The sequence below is a fragment of the Pristis pectinata genome, chromosome 7, assembly GCF_009764475.1.
Source record: "Pristis pectinata isolate sPriPec2 chromosome 7, sPriPec2.1.pri, whole genome shotgun sequence".
Taxonomy (NCBI): Eukaryota; Metazoa; Chordata; class Chondrichthyes; order Rhinopristiformes; family Pristidae; genus Pristis; species Pristis pectinata.
The window spans coordinates 92,064,810-92,076,891 of record NC_067411.1 but is presented as its reverse complement, the minus strand read 5'-3'; the positions used below and the strand labels follow the sequence as shown (position 1 = coordinate 92,076,891).

The 12,082-nt window shown below is 38.8% G+C and overlaps 1 protein-coding gene across 2 annotated transcripts in view; it reads right to left on the bottom strand.

Annotated features, from left to right (window-relative positions):
- Positions 1-590: 590 nt before the first annotated feature.
- The window catches only part of chd1 (chromodomain helicase DNA binding protein 1), a 105,646-nt gene continuing 94,154 nt past the window's right edge, over positions 591-12,082 (bottom strand). For both annotated transcript variants that reach the window (XM_052019623.1, XM_052019624.1), the window contains exons 32-37: positions 10,751-10,882; positions 8,951-9,129; positions 6,237-6,336; positions 3,472-3,523; positions 3,094-3,310; positions 591-2,306 (exon numbers count right to left, since the gene is read on the bottom strand). In XM_052019623.1, the coding sequence (XP_051875583.1) occupies positions 1,922-2,306; positions 3,094-3,310; positions 3,472-3,523; positions 6,237-6,336; positions 8,951-9,129; positions 10,751-10,882 (1,065 nt within the window). In that variant the 3' untranslated portion in view covers positions 591-1,921. The remainder of the gene's footprint in view (positions 2,307-3,093; positions 3,311-3,471; positions 3,524-6,236; positions 6,337-8,950; positions 9,130-10,750; positions 10,883-12,082) is intronic.

The following is a 12,082-nucleotide window of genomic DNA, read 5'->3' as shown; positions in this document are numbered from 1 at the left end:
ATAGAAGTGGCTATTGTTTTCTGAAAGCTGCAGTATTTACCTCAACATAATTACTGATGAATGTATTTGAAAGAATCAAAACTGGTCTTTCATAAATATATCAATGGCTTCAGGGTATGGATCATCTATTGGTTCATATCACAAGTAGAATTAATAGAATCTCTGTGGTATTCCCAAGATCTTTTCAAACAACACTTCAGGATAAGGTGAAAAAATTGATTTTTTAACAGTCAATACTTCATCTGAACTTTGAGGTATAGCTCTCCTGTCTTTTATTCTATATTTATAATAACAGGACATCATTCATCCAGTCCTTTAATGACACACTATTTTGTGGAACTGCAAAAATACTTTGTTATGCAAATAAACGTTGATCATTTCTCAATGCATTGTCACATTCATAGGGCTGGGAAACATGGGACTAAATAGCATAGATCAGATTTTTTCAGTATTTGCACATATAAACTATATTTACATCTCTACAGCAGTTCACTTTGTGTAATTTATTCACAACTATATTGTCTACCTGATTATCACTTGGCACAACTGCTTTTTTTTTAACCAAAGTTAAACCACACATTTGCAAGGGAGAGTTACAAAATTACTTTATTAAAAAGTCTGTGATACTTTCTGGAAAAAACAAAGGGGATGGGAAGAGAGACTGGTAATGGATTTGTTGGTTTATACAAATCTGACATTTTTCTTCCATGGTGAAAAAGATGTCAGGAATTCACACGTCATTCTCTGTAAATTTACTTTGTAATATATAGCAGATATTTACATCGGTGTGCATTCTAACACCATATAGTTTCCCCAGTTCACCAATGCGTTGGAAATTCGTCTGACTGCATAGCACATTTCATATTATTGCCTGTTTTAGTAGGGAAAAGAATAGGGAAGGTGTTATATCAAATTCACCTCATTTTATTGTTCTTCTTGTAAATGGAATCTTAAGGTGGGGAGGGGGAAAAGTCGCTCTGTTTATAAAACGTATCTCAAACTATAATCTGACATCTGAATTTTAAGGAGTTTCTCCTATTTAGTTACTACAGCAATCACAACACTGAGTTTTAAAGTAAATAAACACATTTCTAATACAAGTTATCAATAAAAAAGTACTACAGGACTAAATATAATGGAATTGATCTTCCCTTTCCCATTTTACATTCTAAACAGCAATTTCATCAATGACAATTCATTAAAAACTGTAGTACATGGATTTTATACTCATGATGTGAAGGCCTGAGTTGGTGGGGAAAGGAAAGTAGTCAAAAAAAGCCTGAGAAGAAAAAAAGCTCAGATTCGATCCACTAAATTTACAATAATTTACAGTAGTATATTTTCAAAGGCATTACAATTGATCGACAAAATATTTTACAGTTGTAAGTACAGAATTTAAATATTCAAGCTTGCCAAGAACTGGGCAATGTGGTCGCAGTGTAAAATGTAAACAGACTCGATACAAATAACTTTGGGAGGTGAACTAGAATCCTCTGCCTTTTGAACAGTCTAAATTTTTACTCCGTTCCTAAGTTCCTGCATAATCTTGTGTTAAAACATACTTGCATGGATTTAAATTTGTTCTTCAACACATAATTTGGGTTGATGAGACTGAAGCCCTCCATGTCTGAGAAGAATGAATTCTATGATCCAGTGTGTTTGGGGCAGTAGTAAACATGTCCATCTTTGAATTTTAAAAAAAACAGGAACAAAACATGCCACAGAGTTGTAGCACAGTGCAGCATTAACCTCAATACAAAAATATTTTCTTCTTGAGATAACAACCTTGCAACCTGTAAGGAGGAGTAACAATATCACTGCTCGAGAAGCAGCTCTTGTCTGCATGTTTAAGTCACATAAGGCATTTATTGTGTTCACTTTTTTATGGCTGCATTGGGTGAAGACACGACATCACGTGCCGTTATGTTTTACGGCTGTTCCAGATGTGCTCTGGGGTACTTTTGTGATCAGAGGAGTATTCAAGGGGGGATCTATGTTCCAATGGTGATCTAGAGTCATATGGGGACCTCTGATCCAAGGGAGATCTTGGACCACTACCAGATGGCCTGTGGTCCACTGGCCAGTCCGAGTGGTATCTGTAATCCCTGGAGGATTTGTGATGGCCTGAGTATTCTGAACTGGATCGGTGGTCTGAATGAGATCGATGCTCTGAACTAGAACGGTGATCCGAGTGAGATCTGTGGTCAGTGTGTGAGCGACTCTCCTTTGAACTGGCCTCTGGACCGGATCGGTGATCACGACTTCGGTGATCATCAAGTTTTCTATGCTTGCTTTCACTGTGATATCTGTAAAATTGGAAGAGATCAGGTTACTTTCTAAGTTTATGTAAATATGGATGCATTTCTAAATCAAATGATTCATTTGTGGTGCCTAGACAATTGTTTCTCAGGTTTCCTTTCAAAGTAAAAGTGACTAAAGTAATTCAAGGCATCCAGGTAACCAGCGATGCCCTGAGACTGAAAGGCTCTTTGGAAGTGCAATTTCTTTATCAAGCAGCACAGAATTCTGCAGGTTGAAAGGATAAGAACTATTGAGAATGGATGAACTTCCTGGACTACATTTGCTGAAGCAGGGAAGACTAATACAAGTAATGGAATTCTTTTGAAATTATAAATGTTTTAATGGGGTGGATGGGGAAATGTGCTTGGGTATCAATGAAGGGAGCTCATCAAATTGAAATGGTTAGGAAGAGATTAGGAAAAATGTTTTCTTGGAATTGCTATACGAGGTAGTTGAGGCCAAGATTATTGCTTCTTAAGAAAAATATCCTCTAACGATTAGAAGCAGAGAATATAGAGCTATATATATATATAAAAAAAATTAGCTGATATTGACATGGCCTGAATGCCTTCCTTCTGCATTTCTACACGGCTGTCAAGTTACTTCTCAAGCAATAAATTGACCACCTTTAAAAAAAACCAAGTAGCCACAAGTTTGTCTTACAATTTTTATCCTGTCATTGCCAAAAGCAAAAACATTGCATCAATAAACTTTAATATAGATTTTCCAAAGCTTAAGTATTCCATATCCAACACTGTATCTTTTAAAGGACGAGAAGCTGCCTCAACATACCTGCTATCCGTCCGGTAATGATCTCTGTCCCGGTGGTCTTTGCCATTGCTAAAAGAGGAATACAGTCTCTTTCTCGAGGAATCACTTTTTCGATAGGAATCACTATGGTGACGATCTCGGTGATGATCGTGATAATGAGATGAATGGTGTCGTTCAGATGAATGACTATCCCTACTGCTGTCGTCATTGTGTGAATTCTCCTTGGGTTTTTCAGATTCTGTTCAATAAAAATGGAACAATGATTTAATCATTTTCTCAATTTCTTACACATTCACAACGAAACAAAATATCTGAAGATTACCCCTGAACTTTCACTGGAAGCTGTAGACATTTAATATTTTTCACCAAAAAGCATAAAAATTTAATCTCTGGCCTTACCTGTGAGTTTGGCATGCTGGGTACTAAGGGTACTGCTGTGCTGATCGTTATGCTGAAACACAAAGCAGATGAAGCACAAAGTTTGAAAGCTGTTTACAAGTGGAAAGGCTTTCATAACACTTCAATCTTAGAAATATCTCAAGTTTAAAAAAGTTAACATTGGAATTGCTTATTTTTCAACAGAATGTTAATGATGTCAGCTTGCTTCAGCTGTAGCACTACTGCCTCCAAGTTATGTTCCGTCCCAGGACTGAGACGCGAGAGCATACGGAGATGGTGGCAATAGAGTGGAGGGAGTATCACCATATCGACAGCAGCATGCCAGAGGTCACACAAAGGCTGAAATAAAACGACGGAAGTGGAAAGGACGATTTGTAGAATGTGATCTTGAAAATACTAAAAAAAATACACTTCCGAGAATTCCAACTTGGGACAGTCATTAAAGCGGGAATTCTTATGAAATAAAGATGAAAGGGGAGTTTGAAATACAAATGGAAAAAGGTTAGAAAAAGGACTGAATATATCAAGTAACCATGTTGCCGCTTTCAAGAATTAACGGATGCAATTCATTGCCACAACCACAGAAACCTCAAGAATGGCTGTTATTAATTGCAAATTCTCTTCGGTGGACAGTCTAATGCTTTGCAATGTAGTTTCGGGAGGGTGGGGGCGCAGAGACCAGAAAATTGGAAAACAGCCGATGTGACTCCCTTGTTCAAAGAGGGAGGAAGACAGAAGGTGGGGAACAATTGTTTGATTACTGACTCTAGCATGTTGTCAACAATAGATGCTATCAAAGAGGAAATAGCTCATCACTTAGGAAAGCTGAATATAAACAAACCTAGTCAACCTGGTTTTATGAAAGGAAAATCACATTCAACAATTTCCTCAAATTATTTGAGGATATGACAGGGAGAGAGGGGAACCTGTAGATGAGGTGTACTTAGATTTCCAAAAGGCTGCCACTTAAGGTACCACTTAAGAGGCTGGTATGAAGGCTCCAATGCACAGGATCGCAAGAGGCTGCAGAGGGTTGTAGACTCAGCCAGCTCCATCACGGGCACAACTCTCCCCACTATCGAGGACATTTTCAAGAGGCAGTGCCTCAATAAGGCGGCATCCATCACAAAGGACCCTCACCATCCAGGACATGCCCTCTCCACGTTAGTATCATCGGGGAGGAGGTACAGGAGCCCGAAGACCCACACTCAATGATTTAGGAACAACTTCTTCATCAGATTTCTAAGCCGTCTGTGAATACTACTTCGCTACTTTTTTCCTTTGCACTATTTATTTTGTAATTTATAGCAATTTTATGACTTTGCACTGCATTGCTGCCGCAAAACAACTAATTTCACAACATACAAGTCGGTGATAATAAACCCGATTCTGGTACATAAATTAAGAGCCAACAGAGTTGGAGGAGTGTGTTAGCACAGACTGAAAACTGGCTGTCACACAGAAAACAAAGTTGAAATAAATAGATCCCTTTCAGGCTGGATGAATGTAACTAGCGGAGTATGCAGGGATTGGTTCCTGGGCCCTCAACTGCTTACTATTTACATTAATGACCTGAAAGAGGGAACAAAATGCAAGGATCCCAAGTTTGCTACAAAAATAGGTGGAAGGGCATATTGCGTGAGAATATTGTGATTCTGCAACTACATACAGATTGAGGGATTGTGCCAAAGCCTGGTTTAAATGGAGGGAAGTGCAAGGTTATTGCTCTTTGGTAAGAGCAATCAAGAAGTGGATTGTCTAAATGAAGAGGGACTGCAAATAAGTTCAGAGGGACCTAGATGTTTTAGTGCATAAATCACAAAAAGTTAGCAGGCAGGTCCAACAAGTAGATAAGAAAGCAAACAGTATTTTATAAAGGGGTTGGAATTTGAGAATAGGGAGGTTTTTACTGCAGTTGTACAGGGTGTTGCTGAGGCCACATCTGGAATACTGTGCACAGTTTGGGATGAGAGAGTTGTCCTATCAGGAGAGGCTAGACAGTTTGGGCCTGTATTCCTTGGAGTTCAGAAGAATGAGGGGTGATCTTATTCAAACATACAAGATCCTAAGGGGGCTTGATAGGGTAGAAGAGTTGTTTTCACTACTAGTGGAGTCAGGAACATAGCTGCAAAATAAGGGATCATTTAAAATTGAAGTGCATAGAAATTTCTCCTTTGAGGGTGGTAAATCTCTGGAACTCTTTGACACACCCCCACCCCAAGGCTTGTGGAGGCCAAATCATTAGTTATATTTAAGATGGAGATGATATATGTTTGAAAGATTGAAGAAATGAGGTTATAGGAGAAGAGAAGTTGAGGTCAGCATAGATGATCCATGATGGTATCGCAGGGCAAACTCAATGGCCAGGTGGCCTACTCCTGTTCCCATATTCTTGTGATTCAGCAGCACAGGTTTTAAGAGTCACCATACTTATATTCAGACAGAAACAAAATAGACGAATATAGCGAAATGAACAAAAAGTTCTTACAAAGGTAACAGGAGAGAGAAAATAAAGGAAGGGGCTAATAGAATAAGATGCAAAGGGAATGTGGGGAGAATAAAATGGGACTAGTGTAATTGTGTGCCCGTTAGTTGACAAGGGCTCTGTGGGTTGAAGGGCCTGTTGCCATGATGTACGACCATGACGATGACATTTATATGTAAAAGGATACTTTAATAAATCCATCTTGGGCAATGAACTTTCAGAATCTGTCATAAGCATTATGTTCTGCCAAATGATTTTTCTAGCATTGATGTAGTCATACCCGAGAATTCTCCAGTCGTTTCTTGATTGCATGCTTGTAGAGTTTATGCAGCTTTCTTGCATCAAATTCTGTGAACTTTGAAACAAAGATCCAGAGATTTCTAGAAATTAAAAAAAACAGAATTGCATAGCCTTAAAAGATAGCACAACTAAATTCATTATTATCATCCTAAGTCGATTATGGTCTGCTCAAGTCTTGAAAATGCAAACATTTAAACTCCACTCATGTGGGAATTGGTGAAAACTCAGTTTTCCAAGGGAAATTGTTCAAATTCAGTCCATGTCAATGGATGAACATGTCTTCTTTGTGATAACCTCAGCTGCATTTCAAGTGACTAGTTAACGTAGAGCACAACTGACAAAGTTTCTCAATAGGCTGTTAGATCAACTGATAAAAGTGAAGGCACTTGTCTGATGGTAGGGCTAATGCACAGTTGGAGAGAATGAAGGTGCTTTGTAGAGCCTGACTACATGACCTGAACACAGTGGAGTTGCATGAGATGGTCAGGTATGGAAAATATTATTAGCTGACAGGCATGTTTCTATTAACATACTGTATTCATAGTTATGCTGTTATACACATTCACCTCAGTTGACAGTAGAAACAAAGCTACAAATGCTCTAGTGAAGTACTGCATAAAGCCATCACTGTGCAGTTGGCCACTGCTGTCCTCCACCAGCCATTGTGTTTCACCTGTATTGTGTCTGGGGCTCTTTTAATCAGTGTGCGAATCAGCTGAGTGCATCTGATAGTTCTTCGAACACTGGGACAGTGAGACTCCAGGAACTGGATGCAACATTCTGCTTTGCAATCACTATAATGACGCTATGACCAATTGGACTTAGGCTAGGGTAGTCGGTTCAGTATAGAATGTTGCCTGGTGACTAGCACCTGAAGCCTGCAGGTTGACCATGCTGCTTCGAAGTTCAAGGGAAAAACAATTTTGTTCGCCCTTTGGCACGTCAGCTGCAGTTCTGCTGTGTTTAAGTTTCCTGATGCTATGTTTTGCTTTATGGTATAGATGCAGCTGTACATTTTTAAATAACACTTTTGCAGTTTTGGTTTAAGTCCACCTGTCTCTGCTTATTCCCTACACTGCTGTATTATATGCAAGATGACGCTTGTCCTACTCATTTTACAAACCACAGAACTAAAAACAATTTCTGCTGGCTCAGCAAGGTCTAGATGTTTGAGTAAATCTGACTACCCAATCCAAGACCAGACCACCCAGTGGTTTAGGGATGGGTCAGAAAAAAAAATTATTAATCTTCATGCTCGGTTTGGACTTGGATTGTCCGTGGTCAGGTTGGGGTTTAATTTTATGCTTAATAGGATCTCTAGTGCTTCCCTTGAACTGGGAAATGCTTGATGCAGTCACTGGGTATCTAAGGGAAATTCATTCCCCAAATCTTATGTCCCTTATCCTGTAAAAAAAAGACATTTGAAAAAAGGCAATGGCCGCAAGATGGATGTGATAGGAGAGGTGGGATACCCATGTTATAGAAAATGTAAATGCACATGCATTCTTAGACATCCTGCTTTCTGCATAAGGGACGCCAATCAGCACACAACTTGAACAGCCAATACCAAATCATGTGCAAACATAAACACTGAAAGGGTCCCTACAGAACAGCGTGCAATAGATGGATTTGCATACCGACTAAAAGTATGCAAGCAAAATATACCATTCATGGCAGTAACTAGAAGCCAACAAGTTGATTAGACTTATGCAGCGGAAAGGTTTGTGTGCTCCTGCAACCCATATGCTTGGAAGGGTGTGGTGGTTTGGATGTCCCATACTCATGAGTCAGATACTTTATTCAAAATGGGCCTTTCCACTGTCAGTTTCTAAAACTTTCTCTTAATACCTATATATGTCTCCAAGTAAAGACCAATATTAAAAGAATCAACCTTATCTCACATACAGGTATAAAAACTTAAATTCAATTCTGACAATTCTATTTGGGGTTCCAAATATTTATCTCTACTTAAAATTCACATGAAGAACATTCTACATATAAATGATGAGCATTCTTGATCATAAGTTTATGGACATACAGTAAGACAAGAGATAAGCTATCTTTATTAGTCACATGTACATTGAAACACACAGTGAAATGCATCTTTTTGCGTAGAGTGTAGAGTGTTCTGAGGGCAGCCCGCAAGTGTCACTTGCTTCCAGCACCAACATAGCATGCCCACAGCTTCCTAACCTGTACGTCGTTTTGTTTGGAATGTGGGAGGAAACCAGAGCACCCAGAGGAAACCCATGCAGACACAGGGAGAACATACAAACTCCTTACAGACAGCAGCTGGAACTGAACCCGGTCGCTGGTGCTGTAATAGTGTTACGCTAACCGCTACACTACCCTGCCAGTTCATTGAAAAATAAATTAACTTTTCCCTTAAGTAGTATTTGAGCTGTGATGTCACTCAATGCTCCTTCCTCACATGTCAAACTCTTCCATAACTACAATCTGCTCCTCAAGTAATTTCATGGAACAGGTTGTGATATTATTTTGATTGCTGTTATTTTAATTAAATGTGACTTTATCAACCAAGATCCTCTCATATAACTAGGCTTAAAGGTTTATGATATACTGTGTATAACGTTATGAGCTTCTGACCTCTGTAGGGAGCATTCATGTTCACCATTCCCTGATTATGTTTTGAGATGTGTGAAGATCAATGAAAAAGTGGTTAAAATTGCTTACTTTCTCCATTGTTTGATTTGTTCTGGGTTCGAATATTCTTTCAAACATTCAGTGATGTGGTCTCCAATTTTAATCAGGCACTGCCTGGTGTGTTCCAGCTGTTCCTTTTCCGAAAGACCTTTCTCAGGCCTGTCCAACTGTTTCAATGCTGCTTTTACAGGTCTCATTCTCTCTTTACACTGAAAAACAAAAATCATAGTTACGATAACTCATGAATCATACCAGTGCTAGCCAAGACAACATTGTAGTCTTCAAATTTATAATACCACCAACATGATGGGGTGGTGGAGGTGACCTTTATAACATTTAGATGTCTAGATCAGCACTTAAATCATCAAGGCATAGAAGACTATGGGCTAGGAGCTAGAAAATGGGTTGAGTACAGATGGGTTCATTATGGGAACAGTGGGCCAACAGTCTGTGCTTTATGACTCTATGCTATGCTAATGACTACCTCCAACATGCTTGTTCACCTCCACTCACTTTCATGTGGCAAATGTAAAAAGGATCTGGCAGTGTTGAACTGGGACTTTGATACGAGGTGACAGCCCCAAGATGAAAACCATACCAGCTGAGAACTACTGCTTTTCCAGGTGGTAGAAAGCCTTCTGGAGTTAGTTTTGATGCATGTTCAAAAGGGCTTATTTGCAATGAAGTAATGGTGCCAAACTGGGAGGTACTTGACTTCATAACTATAATCAATGACGCAGGTCAGGAAGAAAATGTATCTAAGAATGGCAGATTTCCATAAGGTTACAACTTGATCTAATTTTCTTAGGGAGGTGCACATTGCTATTTCCTTTCTTTCAAACAGAATAAGGGATTGTTAATATTTGCAAGAAATAATTCAATGAGCATGCTCCACATTGCCCTTTTCAGAAGATAAATAATACTTAATACTGTAGTTAACCAAGCACTATATTTTGTAATCTTAAATGATGTCTTTTTGGATGCAGGTGTCCTGTTGCAATTTCCTTCTTGGATGCATGAAACCAGCTGTAATTTCCTAAGCACAACTTGATTAAGAGCACCTCTTGTGTCCCAGCTTGGTGTACACGTAAAATGCTCTGAGGATGCAGCTGATGTAGAAAAGCCAAAATCATTTTCCCACCCTGAATAGCAATACTACAATCAGAGTACTGGAAACTATTTGGTCACCTTGACTGGCAATTCTTCAAGCTATCTAATTAGTCTCTGTGCACTGGTGAACTCCCAAAGTTTTCTGGTGTTTTCCTTTTAACAAGTATACATCCAATTCCCTTTTGAAACAGTTTCTATCACATTTTCGTGGAGTGCATTCCAGATTGTATCATCTAGTCATGCAAGGAAAAAGACCACCTCTCTTTTAGTTACCAATTATCTTGTTCTTCCTGTTCAATAATTCTTCCTCCAGGGTCCTTCCATGTTTCCCTTAACCTTCTCTATTCTTTTTAGGTCTCTCCATAGAATTTAACTTCCTCATTCTGACATCCCACCTGCATCCTCTCCGAAACTGTTGTCCAGAATGAAACCAACCAATGACATTTAGATTGTAATGAATATTTACATCCCTTTTAAGATCTCATTAACTTGTCCTGCCAGCTTCAAAACCTTGCAAATTTTAATATTATGCAAAATGCAAAGCATGCTCCACTAACCAGCTGCAGCTACAAACACAATTAAACACTTCAAGTAAACAGCAGCAGTGACAAAAGCACTTCAGGGAAGAAAATTATACCAGCAGGATGTCTTCAGTTGGAACTTTGACAAATACTGAACTTTAACATATGATCTACAGTCAACATCATCATTCATACTTACAATACTAAATGTATTCTGATCAAGTTCTTCTGTCTCTTCTGTGATAGGAACTGGATCACTGCTTGCTGGAAAATGAACTAGGGTATCAGTCTTCTTAGGCTTCTCCTTCATCTCTAGCTTAGCTTCGATTACCTACATCAAGCAGAATTGCACATTAGCAGCAGCAATGGGCCAAAGGGAAAGCACAAATTTCAAGGAGACTGCAAGATATTTATCTCTTATCATTAAACAGTTCTTCAGTTAATGCTAATTAACATTGCACTTCACTGCTCTTTCCACAAATCCTTCTTACAGTCTTCTGTAAATGTATTATATGAGTTAGGAGCAGTAGGAGACCACTCGGTGTCTCAAGCCTCCCTTGTCATTCCATAAGATCATGCACCAACTCCCACTCCTGCCTATCCCTGGTAACACTGTTCATTCACTTGCTTATTAATTACCTCTGCCATAAAAATATTCATAGACATTGCCTTCATAGCCCTGAGGAAGAGGATTCCAAAGGCTCACAACTCAAAATTTCACCACCTCATCTGTCTTAAACAGGCAACTTTTTATTTTTAAAAAGTGATCCTTATTTCTAGATTCTACCACAAGAAAAGATCTTTTCCATGTTCAGCTTCTCAAGAACCTTCAGGACCTTTTGTTTCAATCAAGTCGCCTCTTGCACTTCTGAGCTCCATCAGATAAAGCCTACCCTGTCCAATCTTTCCTCACGACACAACCCACCCATTCTTGGTACGGTTCCATTAAATTTTCTCTGAACTGCTTCAAATGTCATTTACATCCTTGCTTAAGGAGAACAAAACTGTACATAGTACTCCAGATCTGATCCCAATGTCGTATGTAACTGAAACATGACCTCCCAATTTTGTTTTACCTTAAATTCCCTTGCAATAAATAACATTGTTAGATTTCCTAATCACTGGCTTTAATTAATTTTCCCACATTATACTATATTTGCCAGGTCTTTTGTTTACTCACAAAATCTATCTTGTCTCTTCACAACATACTTTCCTACCTATCTTCATGTCATCAGCAAATTCAGCAACCATACCTTCCATCCCTCATCCAAGTCACTTACATAAACTGAAAAGCTCAGGTCCCTCTCTTTTCTTCACACCTTGAAGCCGAAGCCTGATTTCTATCAAAGCTACAATGTCTTGTCCCCTAATTCTAATCAGTATTTCTAGTTCTTCAAACTTAGCTTCTTTTGAGAATTTGTAAATGAACATTGGAACCCTCTTCTGTTTATAAGCAGTCTGCTTTTTCCAAAAAGATCTAGCATTATCTTCATATTCCCCATTTCCACCAAGGTACTTAATTCTCACCCTG